Source organism: Conger conger, chromosome 19 (assembly GCF_963514075.1).
Source record: "Conger conger chromosome 19, fConCon1.1, whole genome shotgun sequence".
NCBI lineage: Eukaryota > Metazoa > Chordata > Actinopteri > Anguilliformes > Congridae > Conger > Conger conger.
The window spans coordinates 17,551,347-17,572,689 of NC_083778.1; the positions used below are offsets into that span (position 1 = coordinate 17,551,347).

At 51.3% G+C, this 21,343-nt stretch overlaps 1 protein-coding gene across 1 annotated transcript in view; it reads left to right on the forward strand.

Moving 5' to 3' along the window:
* snd1 (staphylococcal nuclease and tudor domain containing 1) overlaps positions 1–21,343 on the forward strand; it is a 237,625-nt gene that overhangs the window by 203,437 nt on the left and 12,845 nt on the right. Inside the window, exons 19-22 of the mRNA XM_061229463.1 lie at positions 5,035–5,158; positions 8,973–9,042; positions 13,028–13,141; positions 14,056–14,259. Coding sequence (XP_061085447.1) covers positions 5,035–5,158; positions 8,973–9,042; positions 13,028–13,141; positions 14,056–14,259 — 512 coding nt within the window. The remainder of the gene's footprint in view (positions 1–5,034; positions 5,159–8,972; positions 9,043–13,027; positions 13,142–14,055; positions 14,260–21,343) is intronic.

A 21,343-nucleotide genomic window follows, 5' to 3' on the forward strand; every position in this document is an offset into this window, starting at 1 on the left:
AAAGGAAGTGAGTCAAAGCAAATGAGCGTAAAATGCTTAAGAGATTAATATCTAAATAAGTTATGATTTCCTATTTGCAACAAAGCTTCGGTTGCGAAGCTGGATATTTAGCTGCGGACGTGATCGGAATCGTCCCGTGTTATGTTGGCTCACTTAGTTTTTTTTGAGTTCTTTATCAAGATTGGCATTGGAGTTACAACTGCATTCTCAAATAAGCACAAGAATTGAGGTCAAATTGTGGAAAAAAGTGGCTCCTTTTTTTTTTTTTTTTGTCGGGGAGGGAAAATGGCCGCCTCTTTGTGCTGCTTTCGAGACGAGCCTCCGTGCGGAATTCACCGGCTCGGAGCCGCGAGCCGACACGTCAGCAGCCAGAGCCTCTCTAATTGCCGCGCGTGTTATTCCAACACGCGTCACTGTCCGAAGTGTGATTTTAATCGTCTGCAAAAATCTGTTTTCTGCTTCTTGCTAAGCTGGCTGTCGACAGTGGCCGCCCGTGATTAATCTCCGTGGCCCGCCGGAGCTGACCGCGGGGCGGCCCAGGGCCCCGCTTCCCTGACGGAGACGTCGCCGTGATTCAGCAAATACGCTCCGCTGCGCCCCCAGGCTGAATCGGGCTGAATCTCCCCCAGTGAAATCCCTCTTTGATTCAGCAATATGTTACCAGTATTATTGTTTTTTTTTTTTGTCAGGTAAAATGGCCGACTCTTTTTGTGTAGTTCGGCCTGTTTTTGAAAACAAGCCTCTGAGTATGCCCTGAGGCTAAATCTATACCCGCTCAGAAAACTGCACACTCCCCTCAGCGAAATCCCTCTTAAGTGCACAATCGTCCTGTTTTTGTGTCTGATTTCAAGATGGCCGCTTTGTTGCCGTGCAGAAATAATCACAGGTAGGGATTTTGTTATTTTTTTATTTTTATGTTTTAGCGCTGTCCATCAGGAGGCTTTTGTGCTGAAGGTTATGCGTTTGCCCCGTCTGGTTATTATTATTATTATTATTGCGTATTTTCATAAAAAAGCAGCCAGTTTAGCGTCGTGATTGACAGTAATTGCGTAGCATCTTCAGCACTTTGTATTGGAAAATGGATCCAATCAAAGCGCTTTTAGGCTTTTCCGTCTTGTTGGGCAAAATCTTCAAGGAAAAGGGCTAGCCCCTCACAGCTTTACTCCACGATATGTAGTGAAGTAGTCCTTTTCATATGTTTATTCCTGCTCTCAAATGTTTTTTATTTTTTATTTACTGCGTGTCAAATATAAAAGGTTGTTCGTACCTTTCATTTTGTTTTTATTTCGTCTCCAGCTTGTCCGTTAGGGCTTTCTTCCTTTTTACCCCGTTAAATTTTTATAACTTAAAATGAAAGTCTGCCTCATCTTTGAAGTAACTGCAGCTTTTTCAGTCGTCCTTTTTGAAAGATATGGATTAGCTATCATGGACTTTTTTTTGGTGCGGAGTCAAGCTTCTGGAGTGCACTTGTGGGTCAAAGCTCAGCCTCTCTCTGATTTCTTTCTTTGTGCGATGGTTGTTTGAAACGGCCGAGCCAGTTCTCTCCCAGGAAGTGGAGCTCCTATTGGTCAGATCAGAACAGGGAAGATCAACAGCACTCTCATTACATTACATGTCATTTGGGCTAACACTTTTATCCAAAGCGACTTACAGTTGATTTAGGCTAAGCAGGTGGCAATCCTCCCCTGGAGCAATGCAGGGTTAAGAGCCTTGCTCAAGGGCCCAACGGCTGTGCGGATCTTATTGTGGCCACACCGGGATTAGAACCACCGACCTTGCGGCTCCCAGTCATTTACCTTAACCACTACGCTACAGACCCGCCATGCTGAAGTGTGGATGAATAAAAGTGAATAATTACATGCTCAAACATCAGCACGTCGGGAAGGGTGATCTGAATAAATAAAATACAACACGGAGACATTCAGAAGAGGGTACGAGGCCTTCAGACACACGCTCCGTCGCGTGGTTTATGCTTGCAATAAGCCGAGTAGTATCGGGACAGCACTTCATTTTCTTTCAGAGGTGGGGTGCCGGTGTAGGCTCTGGAATAGCTTTGTAACTCCGAGTATACTGCGGGTCACAGCAAGAGAATCTCTCTCTGTGCAGTCCTCCTTTGACTAAATCGAGGTGGATTTTCCCTCCCGGAGAAATTAGCTCCAGATGCAGAGAGCCTCTTTTGCAACACAAACTCGTTCAGTGTTTACCCAGCAAATTGGAGTTAATGGTAAGCCCCCCCCCCCCCCCCCCCCCCCAGCACGTGTAATGAGCAGGGCTGGTATTAATTGGGTTAAATGGAGTGACTCCGTTCGGCTCTGCCATTACGCCCTTCCCTTACCCCCCCTCCTTATTTAATAAGATCTCGGCGGACTCTGAACAGAGCTCGCCGCGTTCGCATGCAGCCTCAAACTTTCTCAATTATAGACTCACAAGTTTCACCATCGCCCACGTGGACGGGCGGAGAAAGGCACCCCCGGGGACATGTTTTTGGGACGGGGTCGCAGTCCCGTAAGTAGACCTCGTCGGAGATCTTGCGTCATGTCCGCTTCTGTGGTCTACTCGGTTGCTATGACACCCCGGCCATTTCATAAGCATCTTTCCAGGTCTCTTGTTGAAGCGTATTAAACGCTCAACGAAATAAGTTGGAAGAAGACTTGTGTGTTTGACTGTATCTTAAGAGATTGAGGCTGTGTATTTCCTGCTGTAAAGTCTGGCTATGACCAGCTCGAAATGACCAGATACCAGCAATTTCAGAACATAGCTTGAGCCCGTCAAACCATGTTGAGCAGGTAGCTGGTGTGAGCTGGTTAGCCAGCGACCAGCAGTTTCAAAACCTAGCTTGAGATGTTTTTTTGTTTGTTTTTCTAGCAGTGTTGCATTTGGATTGCCTTAAAAATAATATCCCTGTGCTTGTTCGTTCCTCACAGTTCAGGTCTGTCCTTAGTAACATTGCTTTCGGGCGTGGATGCCGCGGTGTTTACCCCAGTTCCTGTGTTGTTCCAGAGTCCAACACCCTTCAGTGAGCTCAGACCGCATTGGCCTGTTCATGTTCGGCGTGCGTCCGGCCTGCGTGCCGTGGGGGATATGTTGTGGCTGAGCGGAGCGTTGTGGCTGTGGGGTGTTTGCCGTGCTGTTGGGAGGCCCGTGAATACGGCCTCATCGGCATTCTCCGTCCCTGCGGCCACCCTGCAAGACTTATGGGAGCAGGATCTTATTTCCCTCCACCACCACCCCGGGGATTGTGCTTTTAATCTCAACAGTCCCCCGAGAGAGAATTCCCAGGCTCCTTCACTCCACGGCGGTTTGCCTGGCGCGGTCGCCACGGTGATTAAAGTTAGCGGCATAAGAGCTAGCCCACGCCGGGCGGCACACGGCGTAAAAAACGTGTTTAAACCGCATTCGTCCGCCGTTTTTTGTTTGGCTGTGTTTTCCATAAAGATGAATAAATTCAGTTTAAAGACGGGTTGCGTTTCGCGCGCGCGGAGGACCGGGGGGGGGGAGCGTTTGATAAACTGTCTGATGAAACGCGGCGGCTGCTGCTTTCATCCTCGTCATCGGGTCGTCCTGCTTTTAAATTCACGCCGCCTTCGGCTGTGTTTGTTTTGCTGAAACGGGAAAAAAACACATTTAAATTGATTTCGGCTCCGCTAGTAACACCCCTACCCCCCTCCACCGCGTTGCTAACACGACACAAACACGCCTCGCCGTGCCTCACTCAGAACCCGTCGCCTCACGTTCCCCTCGCTCCCGTGCACGGAGACGGCGGCGAGCTCCCGCCCCCCAAATCCCGCTAACGTTCGATGATCTTTTCTTTTCTTCTGAAGCAGTTGAGAAATTCCAACGACCGTCTCGGTTTCTCTGTGACCCGACAGGGAGAGAGGGTTCCGATTCGTACATTAATCTGCGCGTTAAACTAGATGATCCGTCTTCGATGACCAGCTTTCCGGTACGAATCGAGCAGTCGTCTGATTGAATGCGTTTTTTTCCCCCAGTGGACTCATTTTCCTCCCCCGAGAGAATCGATGGAAGTGAACGGTGATTTGTTGATAACCTGTTTCCACGTCGGCACTTTGCTAAACTAGCTGGAGCGAGTGTCCGGGGGTTCATCAGAAACATGCCCCGTGATGTCCCTCGGACTCTGAATGAGATTTTTTAAAGTCTTGCCCATCAGTGCAGGTCGACGGTCACCCTCTCCTGCATTTGGGGGAAAGGTTCCGGCCCGTTTGAGAAGCCGGTGAGCTCACAAGCCGAAATGGGGCACCGTTTTATCGGAAAAGGCCTTTGACACCTAAGGGCGTCGGGAAAGGAAAATGGTGGCACAAAGCCCATAATGGATTGACGCGACGGGGCGGGGGACGTTTGATTGGTATCGGAAAAAAATCATGGAGATGACAGGCATTGGGAATTTGCCCCCAAGGCTTGCTGTGCGTCTGACAGACGGAGTAATGATGGGACCTCTGGTGTCACTGTCATGCTTTATGTGAAATGTGAAACGCTATTTCACCACGTACGTGCTCTGCAAATTCACCAGTCCTATACGGGCTAAATTAACCTTTCTTTTCTTTCAGACTGGTTTAAATGGAGGCAGTACATTTTTTCAAGGGTACTCCAATCTGACCTGGGTCAACAAATACTAGATAATGATGTGTAATTTTTTTTGGATTCAAATACTTTTCTGTGCTCAATTGATCGTGTCTGGCGCGTTTTGACCCAAACGAGAGGAACAGGGGACGGGGGGGCGGGGTTGGTTAAAAAATGCACCAGACAAAATCAATTGAGCACAGAAAAGTACTTTATGAGAGTGCTTCCTAGGTCCCAATGCACCGGCCCTAGTGAAGTGTCGAAAAAGTATACGAATCCAAAATAATTGCGTGTTATTGAAGGTCTGGCTCCAGCAGAGTGCTTTTGGAGGGTTCAAACCTGTAGCTCTCTCACCGCTGTACCTCGCTGCCCACCACACCCCGACAGGGCGTATTCATTAACGATAACGCAATTAATTAATTACCCCCCCTTCCCTTCCTCAATGTGTGTCTGCAGGAGCCCAGCTGGAGAGTCTGATGGAGACGATGAGGGCTGAGATCGCCAGCCACCCCCCGGTGGAGGGGTCCTACATGCCCCGCCGAGGGGACTATTGCATCTCCAAATTTGCCGACGGGGAGTGGTAAGTAAGCCCCTACTCCGCCCCCCCGCCCGCTACCGCGATTGTGCCAACGTGTCGCCCAGTGGGACCTCTGAGGTGGAGGGTTTCCATTCGGTTAGGTGCCTTTGCGGTTGTGTTGTCTTCCACCACTATGTTTAACAGCAGATAAAAGCCCATAAATGATCTTTTTTCAACTTGAGATTTGATGAAACAGGTTTCAGGTTCATAGTTTCTTCATGTAAAATAGATAAGGGGTTTGAAATTCAATTAAGCTGCTTTATTTCACGGGTTTAGTGCAGGCGGGTAATTGTTTACCCTTAGAATAAAGGGAGTATACAGAATGTTAAGACTACACAAGGGTTTACTTATTCGTAGCCATTCTCAAGCTGGTTAGCACGCTTCCTTGTAATGTCATACACATTTCCAGTTTTTTTTGGGGGGTGGGTTTTGTGCGAGACGACTGCGTGTTTGTCGTTTATTTATGGCCAAACCTCAGCAGGTTGTGCACTGTCAGAAATTGGGGTGGCCTGTAGCGTAGTGGTTAAGGTAAATGACTGGGACACGCAAGGTTGGTGGTTCTAATCCCGGTGTAGCCACAATAAGATCCGCACAGCCGTTGGGCCCTTGAGCAAGACCCTTATCCCGGCATTGCTCCAGGGGAGGATTGTCTCCTGCTTAGTCTAATCAACTGTACGTCGCTCTGGATAAGAGCGTCTGCCAAAAAATGGCAATAATAATGTAATGTAAAATGAAGCTTAACGGCTCATTTTAAAGTGAAGTTCCGTTGTCGGTGGAAAGACGAGGTAGAGCCTGGCACGTCGGAGTTAAAGTTCACAAACGTCCTCGCTACGAACGACAGCGCGGGCGATAAACCGAGGCGCCCGTTCGGACGACGCGGAGCAGGTCCTCTCCGTAAATAACGCAGCCGGGGAGAGGGGAGTTTTGCGTCCCGAGCCAGGAGAACTCCTCCGACCTTTCTCCGTAGCTACAGAGAAAGCGTTTCGACCTCTGAACTGTCCTGAAGTACCCGTTCAGTATTTATGAGAAGCTTAAACTTTTTTTTTCTCCCCCCTCGACGGTTCAAGGTTTCGTGGCACCGTTTTGTTTTTTTTCCCGCACGTACCGCAGTCACGACTTTCGGCTGAAAAGTTAGCGCTTTTCGGCGCTGCTGACAGCCACGGCCCTTTTATCCGCGTTTTGTCCTTGAGATGAAAAGAAAGCGCGCTTATGGCTCGGGTCTCTCCTCTCCTCTCCGTCTGACTGCGGGAAAAGTCTGACACGACGGAGAGACTTCCAAGTTCAACATTGTCAAGTCGAATTCATCTCGTGGCCCGGAGCAGACTCTTTTCAACGGGAGCACATTTTCTGCTGTTATACAGTTGGTCAGCGGTAAGTGAGGAAAATGAATTTGCTGGCATCTGACACAGGGAGCCTTTCCCAAGCCGCTTGTGGGGGGAGCGGGGGGAGATGCGTTTTCTGTGTGAATCATCCCCCCCCCCACCTCCCCCCTCCCCCCTCCCCCCTCCCCTGCTACAACCACCACCAGCGGTTACCATGACAGCGCTGGGCACCGGCCCCCAGCGGGGCGGGCGTTGGACTGAGGGCAGGCCACTCTGTCAATCGCGTACACGCCATCTTGTCTACGACCCTAGTTGTTACCGGAAGGTTCTTTTTGTCCACGGTTTGATTCGTGTGAAAACTAGGCGCTGATTGTTCCTTTCTCTAACTCTGGGGCGGGGTCACAGGGTTCGGTGTTCTTACTTTCTTTCTGGAACATTCTGTCCGTCGCCTTTCCTGGGATTTTTCTGTCTGTGTTTTACTTCAAGCGCTTTTCACATTTCGTTTTTTTAGAAGGCCTTGCCGTGTATACACACCGGTGGAATGTTCGGTTGCCTAACTTTACACCAGCAGTTCTTTGGTTCGGTTTAAAATGTTCTTCGTCTGTCAAAAAAATTTTTGGGCATGCTTGTTTGTTTTTAAAGTATCGCTGTTCTCGGTCTTCGGAACCTTGTTTTTCCCTGTCGGAAGGAAAGAGGGGTCGAAGAACGGCGACCTTTACCGTGACCCCTATCCGAGAGGGTCTGTGAAAGGCCGAACCGTGACTCCGCCCCCTGACCGACCTTGACCCCGCCTCCCCTGTCTGTGAACCAATGCCCGCTCGTTTTCATAAGAACCAATCAGAGGCTCGTTCCCAGGGATTCAGGGCGGGGCGACCTACTGTACCCGTCGCCACGGCAGCCGACCCTCCCGCTCCCCCTCCATCCGTCTCCCCGCCGGCAGTTTAATGCGTGTCATTTTCGGGACGTCCCGCTCAGGCCCCTGATGAATGGGCGTAGCGGGGCGTGGCGGTGGGGGCTGGCAGGAGTTGGGCTGCCTCTCTGTGCCTCTCACCCTCACCCCCCTCCAGGGGCCGTAAATAAGGCCGTCCGCTGGCCGTTAAGCTGGCACGGGGGCGCGTCCGACAACTTTATTCACCGCTCCACCTGTGCCACGCGGGCCCCGGGGATGCTTTATGGAACGGGGGCGAGAGAGAACCCGGAACAGCAGATGGGAACTCTCGCCATGGTCCGTTAGGTCGATAAAAAAGAAAATGGTGGCTTGCACCAACGCCGGGCCTCTGAGCGTGGTCACGGGGGCGTGAGTCGGGCGCCCGGAGGGGATTTGCGAGAATCGGAAACTGGCGACGGCGGTTTGGCTCCCTGTGCATCAGGCTTTTCCGCCTCGGCGGTTCAGACGCTTCCTGGTCGTGTCCAGCTTCCCTCCCGATCCGTTGTCTGAGACATCTTTGTGAGCTGTAAGAAGGAAACTTCCCACACCTTCCGGTCGAGTGGGAGGGAAACCTTTTGTTGCTCCTTGAAAGGCATGTCTGTAGTCCCCCCCCCCACTGCCCCTCACGACCTGTCAGACCCGGAGAAGGGCCGCCCCGCCTCACACTCCCTCCACATCGCTCTGCGTGGAGGCCCAGCCCAGTCCTGAGGTCTCCACACCGGCCTACAGAGGAGGCCCAGCCCTGAGGTGTCCACACGGGCTCAGACCTGCAGAGGAGGCCCAGCCCTGAGGTGTCCACACCGGCCTACAGAGGAGGCCTCTGTGAGGGTGCCTGGGTTCTGTTTGAATGCAGGACAGGAAGGAAGGGCGGGTTGGTTCAGAATATCGGTTTGCTGGCCATAGGTGGTGATGTGCAGTTGGGTTTTGTTGAGTTGGGTTGGATTGGGTTGATTTGCGTTGGGTTGGGGTTGGGGTTGGTGTTGGGGTTGGCTGTGCTGTGCTGGGGTCGGGCTAGGTTGAGCCTGGCTGGGCTTAGTGGGGCTTGTCATTAGCTCAGGTCTTTCCCCCCCATCTCCTGAACAGTAGACCCCTGACCCTCATCTCACCTGACCACGGTGTGTTCTGTATGTCTCCTGCTCTGATGATGAGAGCAGACATCTCCATTGAACCGTGTGCTCCCCAGGAAATAAGAACATTAATTTTCTCTCTCCCTCTCCCTCTATCTCCCTATATCTCCCTCTCTCTCTCTCTCCCTCTCCCTCTATATCCCTCTCTCCTTCTCTCCCTCTCTCTCTCTCCCTCTCCCTCTATCTCCCTATATCTCCCTCTCCCTCTATATCCCTCTCTCCTTCTCTCCCTCTCTCTCTCTCCTTCTCTCTCTATCTCCCTCTCTCCTTCTCTCCCTCTCTCTCTCCCTATCTCCTTCTCTCCCTCTCTCTCCCTCTCTATCTCCCTATCTCCTTCTCTCCCTCTCTCTCTCTCCCTATCTCTCCCTCTCTCTCTCCCTATCTCCCTCTCTCCCTCCCTCTCCCTCCCTATCTCCCTCTCTCTCCCTCTCGCATTAAAGGTACAGAGCACGAGTCGAGAAGGTGGAATCTCCGGCCAAAATCCACGTCTTCTACATTGACTACGGCAACGTGAGTACCCCAAACCGCCTGCGCCTGTCTCCCTGCTCTCCCTCAAATGGCAACCTTGGCTTCGGTTTGAGAACGAAAGCGTAATTAAATCCTTTACTCTTAATAAATTGCCTCCTAGTCTGGCCCTGCCGCAGTCTGGAGAACGAGCATTGCGTTCCATTAAAAGACGGCCGTCTCCCGCGTTGCTGTGGAATAAGGAACCGTGAGATGTTGACTGGACCAGCACCTCATCAGTGTCTCCATATATTAACATGTGTAGTTAATTAGAGCTTCGCTAAACTCACAGATCAGTCCCAGGGAAAACTCATGCTGGCTTTTAATAGGCTTCTCATGGACTGGTTTACAGAGTGTTCAGTGTGTTGGGCCGAGTGCTGGAGTTTATTTGGGAGTGAAACCCAGGAGAAGTCTTCAGTGCCCCCCACCCATTAATGAATCTTGGCCCCCATTTTGACTTCAGACGACTTTAGCCAGTTCTTCATAACCATGCAAACAAGTCCTGAAGTATATATTCTGAATTATACATTATACAATTTTAATTGTTTTATTTACTTCCACTTCCTGGAAAATGACATTTAACGAAATTTGGCGTCTCCGTGTGCCAGTGTATGTTCATCAAATGTCCTTCAATGTCCCCTTCCCTTCCAATAAATTAATTTTACACAGTGAAAATGTAATGTACTCCCCGCTCTTAAAAATCCCCCAAAAGAACAGTTTCCCTCATGTTGACATCATATATATATCGAAAGATAGTGCTGCTCTAACTTCTGTTTCAGCTTGTCTTTAAGACGTCTGGAGGAAGCTGAACTTAACCCGCACAAATTTTGCTTATATAAGCCCCTGTTAGTGTGCGTGTGAGATGTGTCTTACACAAGCACACACAAACCGCAAAAAACGCTCAAACAAAACGCACCTGACACCAGGTCCAGGAGCTGAGAGACGCAGCTTGTGATATTTAGATTACCCAGAGTGCCTCGCTCTGCATGGTTGGAGCGTTGAAGCAGCCTGGGAGACTGCGTTGGTCGCGGGGGGGGGGGGGGGGGGACTCTCGGAGGATCGGGATGCGACTTGGCAGGTGGTTTCCGAGAGCCTTATTCAGAAGGAGCCGGGGCGAGACCGTAACACGGCAACCCGTTTGAAAAAATAACTGAAAAAAAACTGCCACCCTGAGAATTCCGGCCCCGCTGCCGCTCGGCTGCGTAACGAAGACGCATCGCTTCCTCGTCGGCGTTAAACACCCCTGGCATCGCGCCCAACAGGCGCCGCGTCCGGACACGTTAAACACGCCGCGCCGGGCTCCCCTGCGACGGGGCCTCGCCCGCCCCGCGCACTTAAACGCGTTAAACACCGTGTCGTAACGTCCTCTCTGGGACCGTCCGTTAGCGCGGCCCGCGTTAAATCAGCGCGGCCCGCGTTAAATCAGCGCGGCTCGCGCGCCGTCGTGGGAGGACTTGAGTAATGTGACGTGACTAAACAAAAAAAAATCACGGAGAGACGCGTTCGGGGGAAGCGATGTCGAGGGATTGTTGTTGTTCGCCGAACGCGGGGTGTTGTATTGAGTTACGACCGACCTCCACGGGTGCGTAAAACCTAATTTCATCATCTCTAACCGCGCTTAAAATATCGCTCGCCAGAGTCAGCCTGGACTTTTTTCGGATAACGATATGCAAACGACATCGCCGCGCAAATAGATTAAAAGAATAGCCGGCCATTATTCAGTGGCTTCCTTTAACTGCGCTATCAAAATATATTACTGAGATAAATTCCTCTTGCCGCACTTAAATAGTTTACTCCCCGACTTGTTCGGCAGACATGTCGGGCTTATTAACCCACAACTTGGGCCATTAAGTTTGAGCGGCGTGAGGGGAGTGCGTGTGTCATACGTGTGCGCGTTCAAAGACACGGGAGGTGTGTGCGCGTTGGAGGACGTGTGGCTGTGGAGCCCCAGGTGTGCTGGAGGAACACGGAGGAAATGCTCTCGCTAGAGCGCTGCCGCTCGGCCCTCTGGGAAGGGGGAGGGCATCGTCTCCCAGGGGAGGCTTTTCTTAAGTTTCCACGAGCTCTCCCTCTTTCTTCTCTCTCTCTTTCTCTTCTCTCTCCCTCTACCTTTCTCCTCTCTCCCTCTCCCTTTCATCTCTCCATCTTTCTCCTTTCTCTCCCCCCCTCTCTCCCTCTCTCCCTCTCTCCCCCCCCATCCTGTCTCTCAGGTGTCTGGCGTGCTTTAGTAAGACAGTACAGTGGTAGTGAATGGCAGGACTTGGGCTCTTTTGAAGAGGTTGGCAGGATGGCGCTGTGTGTAGTCTAGTCTGTAGTCTGTAGTCTGTAGTCTGTAGTCTGTAGTCTGCAGTCTCCAGTGTGCAGTGTATGTAAAGACACGGTGTTCACCGCCATTAATGCATGTGCAGTTGAGCAAGCTGTAGGGGCTGTTAGTTCCGTGTGTACGCCGGCGGGTGGAACCCTGATCCACACACTCACAAACACACGCACGTGCATAGACACACATGCACATCCACACCACACAGCCACACACACACGAGCACAGACGCACAAACACACGCACACACGGATATATGTATGCACACACAGTCAAACACCCTCTCGCAAAAGCAGTCACACACAGCATATTCAAACAAAGTCCCGCACACGCTCACACACACAGCACACACACACACACACACACACGCTCACACACACACACACTCACACACAGATGGATGCAGACAAACGCACTGACATTAGGTCCATGGGGACACTAGCTCCAGGTGTCAGTTGTCAGTCCGTGGCCTGGGAATGACCTGGGACAGCACCTTTCTGCTTCCCCCGCAAACTCCTCCGCTCACATTTTCACAAGCGCCGATCGATCGGGCCTACCCGCCCCGGCTGCCCGCAGAACCACACCGGCACCGGGGGACAGAGTTGACCCAATCTTATTACATTACATTACATTACATTACATTACATTCAGCAGATGCCTTTATCCAAAGCAATGTATAAAGTACTGCATATCAAGGTCATTAGAACATACACAGAGCAGGTCGGATAAGCTACAGTTCACAAATAAAACACTGTACATGAACATCATTTCCAGTACACATAGGGTTTGTTTAGTCTGCCTTAGCCCTCTCTCTCTCTCTCCCTCCTCTCTCTTCTCTTTTATCAAGCCCTGCTGAATTCCTTCTTCCTTTGTTTGCCTCTCTCCTTTACTTATCTAACCTTGTCTTCTTTTTCTTTGACTTTCTTTTTTTCTATTCTATTTTTATTTGTCTCTCTATCTCTTTCAGATTCAAATTGAAATTGAACATGCATTATTGGCAAGGGTATACATTTATACAAGTGTACAGTTGTGCATTTGATACTCAGTAAATGTGTACATTAATAAAAAATGACAACTGCAACAATCATAATCATACTCTTAGGTTTGTCCCTCAGGTTATGTTGAGCTACTGTGCCGTAGTGGGAAGTGTTCTTTCTTTTCTTTTTTTCTTCCCCCTCTCTCTTTCCTCTCTTCCTCTAGCTTTGCTGTGGTTGGCTAATGCTAACACAAAATGCTATCGCTAATGGTAGCACTAATGCCAATGCTATTGCTAATGGTAGCACTAATGCCAATGCTATTGCTAATGGTAGCACTAATGCCAATGCTATTGGTAATGGTAGCACCAATGCCAACGCTATTGCTAATGGTAACACTTAATGCTAACGCTAGTGCTAATGGTAACACTTAATGCTAACGCTAGTGCTAATGGTAACACTTAATGCTAACGCTAGTGCTAATGGGAACACTAATGCTAACACTAGTGTTAATGGGAACACTAATGCTAACACTAGTGTTAATGGGAACACTAATGCTAACACTAGTGCTAATGGGAACAATAATGCTAATGCTAGTGCTAATGGGAACACTAGTGCTAATGGGAACAGTAATGCTAACGCTATGGATAATTGTAACGGTAATGCTAACAGTGCACTTGTTCGCGTGTTCTCTCCACAGAGGGAGACGGTCCCGTCCACCCGCCTGGCTGCCCTGTCCCCCGCCTTCAACGTGCGGACCCTGCCTGCCCAGGCCACGGAGTACACCTTCGCCTACATCCAGGTCCCGCAAGACGTAAGCTTGCCCGCCCGTTCCTTCCCCTCAGCGCGGGGGCTAAGGCGACACGCCCCCCCCCGCGGCGCTCACCTCTCCGACACGGCGTGGGCCACGCCACACCGGGGCGGGGGACGGGGCACTGTCAGAGCGAAGACTCGCTGAGTTACGCCTTTGTCTCTTTCAAGGACAACCGCATTCCGTGCAGTTGCCGTGGAGACCGGTCCATATGGTTGGGGGGGGGGGTGTTTGTGGGTGGGGGGGTGATATGAGGGAGCAGCATTCAGATGTCACCTTACCATCTACCTGAGTCTGAATGCAAGGGTGTGTGTGTGTGTGTGTGTGTGTGTGTTTCAGTGCGTGTGTTTGCACAATATGTAATGTAATATTCACAGCCACTGGCCTCACCCTATCCCCCCATCTCTCTCTCTGTCTCTCTCTCTTTCTCTCTCTCTCTCCCCTCTCTCTCTCTGTCTCTCTCCCTCTCCCCCCTCCCCTCCCCTCCTCTCTCTCTGTGTCTCTCTCTCTCTCTCCCTCTCTCTCTCCCCCCTCCTCTCTCCCTCTCTCTCCCCCCCTCCTCTCCTCTCTCTCTCTCCCCCCCTCCTCTCCTCTCTCTCTCCCCCCCTCCCTCTCTCTCTCCCCCCCTCCTCTCTCTGTCTCCCCCCCTCCTCTCTCTCTCTCTCTCTCTCTCTCTCTCTCTCTCTCCATTCTCCCCTCCCCTCCTCCTCTCTCTCTCCCCCCCTCCCTCTCTCTCTCTCCCCCCTCCTCTCTCTCTCTCTCTCTCTCTCTCTCTCCATTCTCCCCTCCCCTCCTCCCCTCTCTCTCTCCCCCCTCCTCTCTCTCTCTCGCCTTCTCTCTCTCTCCCTCTCTCTCTCCCTCTCCCCTCCCCTCCTCCCCTCCCCTCCCCTCTCTCTCCCTCCCCTCCCCCCCCTCAGGAGGACTCCCGGGCGGACGTGGTGGACAGCGTGGTGCGGGACATCCAGAACACGCAGTGTCTGCTGAACGTGGAGTACTCGGGCCCCACCTGCTCGCTCGTCACCCTGCAGTTCTCCGACTCCAAGGACGACGTGGGCCTCGGCTTGGTCAAGGAGGGCATGGTCATGGTCGACGTCCGGAAAGAGAAGTACCTGCAGAAGATGGTAACCGCAACCACTCGACCGTGACCTCCACCTCAACCTTTCCGTGTCTTTCAGGGCTGTGTGGTTCTCAATCCCTAGTTTGGCGCCCTGGTTAAACTGCCCAACCCTGTTCCTGGAGATCTACCGTCCTGTAGGTTTTTACTCAACCATAACAAAGCACACCTCATTCAACAGCTAGAGCAGGGCTGCCCAATCCTGTTCCTGGAGATCTACCATCCTGTAGGGTTTCATTTCAACCCGAGTTTGGTACCCTGATTCAACTGCCCAACCCTGTTCCTGGAGATCTACCGTCCTGTAGGTTTTTACTCTAACAGTAACAAAGCACACTTCACTCAACAGCTAGAGCAGGGCTACCCAACCCTGTTCCAGGAGATCTACCATCCTGTTGGGTTTCATTTCAACCCTAGTTTGGTACCCTGATTCAACTGCCCAACCCTGTTCCTGGAGATCTACCATCCTGTAGGTTTTCACTCCAACACTAACAAAGTACTCTTCATTCAACAGCGAGAGCAGGGCTGCTCAACCCTGTTCCTGGAGATCAACCATCCAGTAGGGTTTCAGTTAAACCCTAATTTGGCATACCCGATTTGACTAATTCACTGTTAAATGAGATCATAGCTGTTGAATGAGATGTGCTTTGTTAGGGTTTGGGTGAAAACCTGCAGGGCAGTTGATCTCAGGTAACAGGGTTGGTTCCCACTGATTTAAGGTCTCCTAACTGTTCTTCATCTTCCTCCAACGCCGTGTCCTGTTTAAATCGGCGCTAACGTATCTCGCGAGCTCCGCGAATGGTAGATTAATTTCTGTGCCTTCCCGGTCACAGGGTACCCTCCACTGAAGCGTTTCCTGTCTTTAATTTCCTGTTTTAAGCGCGTTTTCGGCCTGGAAGCGCAACCCCGGGCTCAGGTGTGAATTTCCATTTGAAACATAATTGGGGTCCTGTGTTGTGTCTGCTGCTTTTCTGTGTGTGCTAATGCGCACAGGAGCACATAAATAACCCTGGATAGCCTAGTGTGTAGCTTATACAGGGAGAGTGCAAGGCATTTAAAATCATGAGGTCTTATTTCCAGTGCATTACTGCAGAGAGAGAATGCCCGGAATACACAGTGGGCCCCTGTTTAACGCCCACCAGAGAAGCACTCCCATTGTAATGCACTGTGCCATGCACAAGGGGAACAAGTGTGTCTACATGGGTGTGTGTGTGTGTCTGTACACAGGTGTGTGTGTGTGTGTGTGTGTGTGTGTGTGTGTGTGTCTGTACACAGGTGTGTGTGTGCGTGTGTCTGTACACAGGTGTGTGTGTGTGTGTGCCTCTGAGCACATGTTTTGTGTGTGTGTGTGTGTGTCTGTACACAGGTGTGTGTGTGTGTGTGTATGTGTGTGCCTCTGAGCACATGTTTGTGTGTGTGTGTGTGTGTGAACACGTGTATGCTTGGCTGTGTTTGTGCCTATATGCACGTGCATGCTTGTGAGTATGTTTCTTCATGTGTGTGTGTCTGTCTGTGTCTGTTTGTGTGTGCACGGACATGGGTGTGTGTGTGTTTGCGCGTCGTGGCGTGTGTGTCTCCGAGCGCTCCATTGTCCGGCATTGATTCCGGAGTATTCCATGATGCCGGGGCCTTTGTTGGGAGCGCCGGCGGGAGAAATCCATGGAAATAATTCCCTGTGGTTAATTGTGGAACGCGGCGCTCCAAAAGCCGGAGCCGGATCGATACGGGCACGGGGGCAGACCTCCAGCGTGTCCGGGTGGCTGTGTGGGGGCCTGGCTTTTCCCCACGGCCCGCAGGACGCTCAAAATGGCCCCTGGGACGTTTAAAATGGCGCCCAGGTCACTCAAAATGGCGGCCAGGACCCTCAAAATGGAGGACGCTGAAGATGGTGGCGAAAGCTACCTGACAGGCATTGCCTGACTACCCACTCAGCTGCTACACACTTTCACCTTTTAAACCTCATCCCTCCCTCCCCCTTTCAAAGCAGGGAGAGAGACTCTCTTCTCAAGGTCTCCTGCTTTCCTCCGCGAGGCCTTGTGCCCTCTCCCCCCTTCTTTTCTATCCCTCCCTCGCCCTCTCTCTTTCTGCACCGAGCAAATAAGATCAAGTCAGAATGTGTTTTGTAGAGAGAATGTGTTTGTATAGCGCGTTTCACAAACAACCATGGCAACATCGCTTCACGGAAACAGAACCCTGACCGTATCCCTGACACAAGCCTCTGGTGAGGGAAAAAGTCCCCGCTTCTGAGAGTTTTGGTTCTTTGCGCATGGCGTGTGGAATTTTCCTCCCGACATAGCAACCGTTCCGGGCCTTTATTAATTCCCGTTGAATGTTGCTTGTGAGACTTAGCGCGTCCGTAAATCTGAGCGACGGCCGTCTGGTAGTTATCTACGCCTATGTCGTCGGTACGCGTTGGCCGCGTGATGGATGGACGCTCGCCGGAAAAAGTTTTTTTTTTTTCTATCGTTGCCGTTTACCGATGGAAAATGTCCTTCAGGACTGTTGCCGGCGTCGTGTCGGGGAGAGGTCGGCGGGCTGCCGTGGTAACGGGGCAGGAAGTGGAGCGCTACGCGGCCGTGGGGTTGCTCGTTCGGAGGTGTCAGTCAGGCTGAGGGCGGCGTCGCGTTTAAGCGGACCCGACACGCTCGACACCTGCACGGGACCCTCTCTAATTACGGGTCCGCTCTGGCGCCCGCGCCTGCTGGAGGAGGAGGAGGAGGGGGGGGGGGTAGGGGGCGAGGGCAGAGATTTCGGTTCTCTCTCCCGGAGCGCATCGAGTGACGCTCGATTCGATTAGAAAATGTCAAATACCCCCGAGAAAGAGCAGAGCCCTGTAACGCTGTGAGGCCCTCTGTCTCTCTTCTCTTCTCCTTATCTCTCCCTCTCTCTCTCTCTCTCTCTCTCTCTGTCTCTCTCTTCTCCTTATCTCTCCCTCTCTCTCTCTCTCTCTCTCTCTCTCTCTCTCTCTCTGTCTCTCTCTTCTCTTCTCCGTATCTCTCCCTCTCTCTCTCTCTATATCTCTCTTCTCTTCTCCTTATCTCTCCCTCTCTCTCTCTCTCTCTCTCTCTCTCTCTGTCTCTCTCTTCTCTTCTCCGTATCTCTCCCTCTCTCTCTCTCTCTCTATCTCTTCTCTTCTCCTTATCTCTCTCTCTCTCTCTCTGTCTCTCTTCTCTTCTCCTTATCTCTCCCTCTCTCTCTCTCTCTCTCTCTGTCTCTCTTCTCTTCTCCTTATCTCTCCCTCTCTCTCTCTGTCTCTCTTCTCTTCTCCTTATCTCTCCCTCTCTCTCTCTTCTCCTTATCTCTCCCTCTCTCTCTCTCTCTCTCTTCTCTTCTCCTCATCTCTCCCTCTGTCTCTCTCTCTCTTCCCTTCTCCTTATCTCTCCCTCTCTCTCTCTCTCTTCTCTTCTCCTTATCTCTCCCTCTCTCTCTCTTCTCCTTATCTCTCCCTCTCTCTCTTCTCCTTATCTCTCCCTCTCTCTCTCTCTTCTCCTTATCTCTCCCTCTCTCTCTCTCCTCATCTCCTCATCTCTCCCTCTCTCTCTCTCTTCTCTTCTCCTCATCTCTCCCTCTGTCTCTCTCTCTCTTCCCTTCTCCTTATCTCTCCCTCTCTCTCTCTTCTCTTCTCCTTATCTCTCCCTCTCTCTGTCTCTCTTCCCTTCTCCTTATCTCTCCCTCTCTCTGTCTCTCCCTCCCGCGGTCTCTCTCTCTCCCTCTCCCTCTCCCTCTCCCTCTCTTGGTATCTCTCTCTCTCCCTCCTTCCCTTTTCTCTTCCCATCCGTCTTGCTCTCTCTGGCTTTGCTCTCGGTCCATCTCTCCCCGTTTTGCTCTGACTCTCTCTCTCCATCTGCTTGTCTTGTCAATCTTTCACTCCTTTCTCTCTCCCCCTCATTTTTGTTTTCCTCAGTCTGCTGTTCTCTCTCTGTCTCTCCCTCCCTCCCTCACTCTCTCTTTCCCTCCCTCCTTCCCTCTCTCTCTCTCTCTCCCTCCCTCTCTCTCCCCCCCTCTCTCTCCCCTTGCCAGGAGGAAGGTTTGTCAGTACAGTACGATACGGACCCTCCCTCCGTTTGTACATGACAGTGGGGTTTTTGATCATCCCTCGTTCTCTCCCCCCTCCCGGGGCGGAGGACAAAAATAAACAGATGAGTGTTTGAGAAGCACGCCCTCCCTCCCCCCCTGCCTGCTGCCGGGGTGGACACGGAGATATTTCCACGCGATGGGGTCCCGCCAGCTTCACCGCCGTGCCGATCCGGGGCCTGGAAGTAATGAGGAAATTGATATGTTTGTGCCGCGCGGTTATAGCGGCTGTTCAGGGGGGTCGTTTCAAAGTCAAGCGCGTTTATTTACTATTTTTATTCATTATTTTATTTATTTACTTTATTTACTCATTTATTTACTTTTTTTGATCGCTTGAAGTTAACTGAACTTCAAGCAAATCAGCTCTTGTTAATCGTTGCGTGGTCTTAGTTTAATATTTACGACGTCATTGTAATTCATATCTGTGTCTCTATCTCCATCTTGGCGCTGGTGTTTCTGGCCATGAAAACAGCTGTGTTGCCCAAACTGTGTAACCCTGCCTGGATTGGCTGGAGACCCTGTCTCCCTCTCTTTAGCGTGTTTCACGCGTGTTGTGTGTCCGGGCAGAGGCCCCCTTCTCCGATTGGCTGTTTTCAGGGCCGCTAGTATGCCGCTTCTACGATTTTCCGCGACGTCTTATTACTTTATAAGCCTTTTTCATTGGCTGAGAACCGGATCTAAGAAGTCCAGTGGTAAAATGAAATCGGTATGGAATTGCTTTCATTGCGTTTTAGTATTCCGATGTTCGGCATAAAAGCTCTGCAATCATTTCTTTCCAGAACGTTCCCCCAACGCTACTGAAGTCAGATCAGTTTTCCAGGTTCCCAACCCCCCCCTCCCTCCCCTCCTCTTCAAATTGAGTTTCAGATATTTCCACCAAGGGTAGCCATCTCTCAGAGCTACGACAGTTCAAAGCAAAGGCTTGAATTACTGTACTTTATGAGATGAGAGACCAGTAGACGGAATATTAATGAAATGAAATTTTAATTCTCCGAGCCGTCCAGGGGTCAGAGGAAGGGAGCCACAGAGCGAGGGATGAACGTCTCGTTTGGGGAGAGCGTTTTTGTTTTTGTTTTTTAAAAAACGAGTGCGGGAACGGGAGTCTGCGCGTAAAGCCAGATTACAACCCGCTCGCCTTCCCACAATCCCTGCAAAGCCCCTGTTTGGCTCTCCCTAAAGCGGAGGCTTTTACACGTTTATTTATTTATATTCTCACTAAGCACTGCCGCCGCTTTAAAGGTGGAGAGAGAGAGAGAGAGAGAGAGAAGAGAGAGGGAGAGAGAAGAGAGAGGGAGAGAGAAGAGAGGGAGAGAGAGGGAGAGAGAGGGAGAGAGAGCGAGAGAGAGCGAGAGAGAAGATAGAGAACCCCTGCTGCAGTAGGCTGCAGGTTTGAGTCCTTTTGTCAGGTGTAATGTCCGCATGAAAACCCTGCCCTTTGTCCCCCAACCGGGCTTTGCCACCGACCAATAAACCGCCTCCGTTTCGTTCCCGTTGAGCAGTCAAACAACAAAACAACAAACATGTTCTGCGGCCGTGATTGGACCGTGCTCCTGTCGTCCACCTATCACTGTGTTGTAACTGGCCAAGCAGCCAGCCAATCGGCTGGACGTGTCTGGGATACAAACGGACAGAAATACAAAATGGCGTGGGGCGTTTGTTCAGAATGGCGTTTCAGTACAGCTTAGGAAGGGTGACGGTTGTGTCGTATCGTTTGCTTCCTGAGGACTTGTGTTGCACATTCCATGTTCAATTTCTGGGGTCACTAAATGGCATTTAATATTGTATAAGTTGTTGTACATATCTGGGATGTAAACAGCAATGAACTTGCAAGCACTGTAGGAGATATCCTTGCCGATCTGCTTCGAATGTGTGTGGGAAGCCTTGCATTTATTTGTTTTTCGTGGAACTTGTGCTACTTCCACCGAGAAGAACAGACTGCCGGGTAGCAGGATTTTGACACGAAGTGTACAACCAAACATTGTTCTGCTGAAGAGAGAGACGTTGGCTAGCGCTTGCTCGCCTTCTTTTGTAACCTTAGCTTGTTTTCCTGCTGCTGTGGCAGACGATTTATGGCTGGTTTTGTTTCTCGGGCGCGCAGAAAGCTGTTCCGCTCACCGAAGCGCATTAACCGCTAAAGCAGCGGTGAGTTTAGCCGCAGACGCCTCAGCCAACCACTGGCCGATTAGATGTCAGCGCTCACTTGTTAGACCAATCGGCTCTTTCATCGAGAGGAGCTCCTGTGGATCTCCCTGTGCTCGTCCTGTGAGGGCTTGGGTATTAGCTTATTAATTAATTCATCCCTCTCCAGAAAGGGTTTCCAAATTACCGGGTTTACATAACCGAAACTTCAACATAGTTTTTTTTTTTGCACAAGCACCGCACACCTCTTGAACAAGTCCTCCAGTATGTTAGGAGTTTTTTGGGGGAGGGGGTTTGTTTGCCATTATACCTGAGCAAATGGAAACGGAGACGGAACTGAAGTGGCTTATTTTCCCCGCGGCGGTGAGCGTGCAGATATAGCCCAGATTCAGACGCTACTTGCTGCCATTACAGCGCCATCAGAAGGGGAATGGTTTAGAAACGGAATACGCGGCCCAGATCGGACGGGCGCGGTTCGTACGAGCAAACGAGCCGCCGTCGGCCGGCGGGGTTGGAAAGCGGGAGCGCCGACGTGAAGTGGCTCATTAAACCCGCGCGCGGCTTCGTCTTCGTCTTCAAACCCAAATCAGCCGCTTGTCACGGGCGAAGCATCGGCGCTCCTCACGCGCCGCTCTCCGAGAAACGTCAATAATTACCCCCGCCGAATACGACTTCGCTAACGACGTAGATTTGCTTTCCCGTGATGAGGCAAACACGGCCGGCTCTTCTGCGAGCGCGTATGGGGGCGGGGGGGGGGAGTGAAAAGGTAAATAAGAAACAGGGAAACGTGATGAGCCCGACAGACTGCAATCAGGCGTGAATCAGAGACCGTCAGGAGCCGGGGCGGCGTGTTCCACGCACATGCGGGGGGGAGGAGAGGG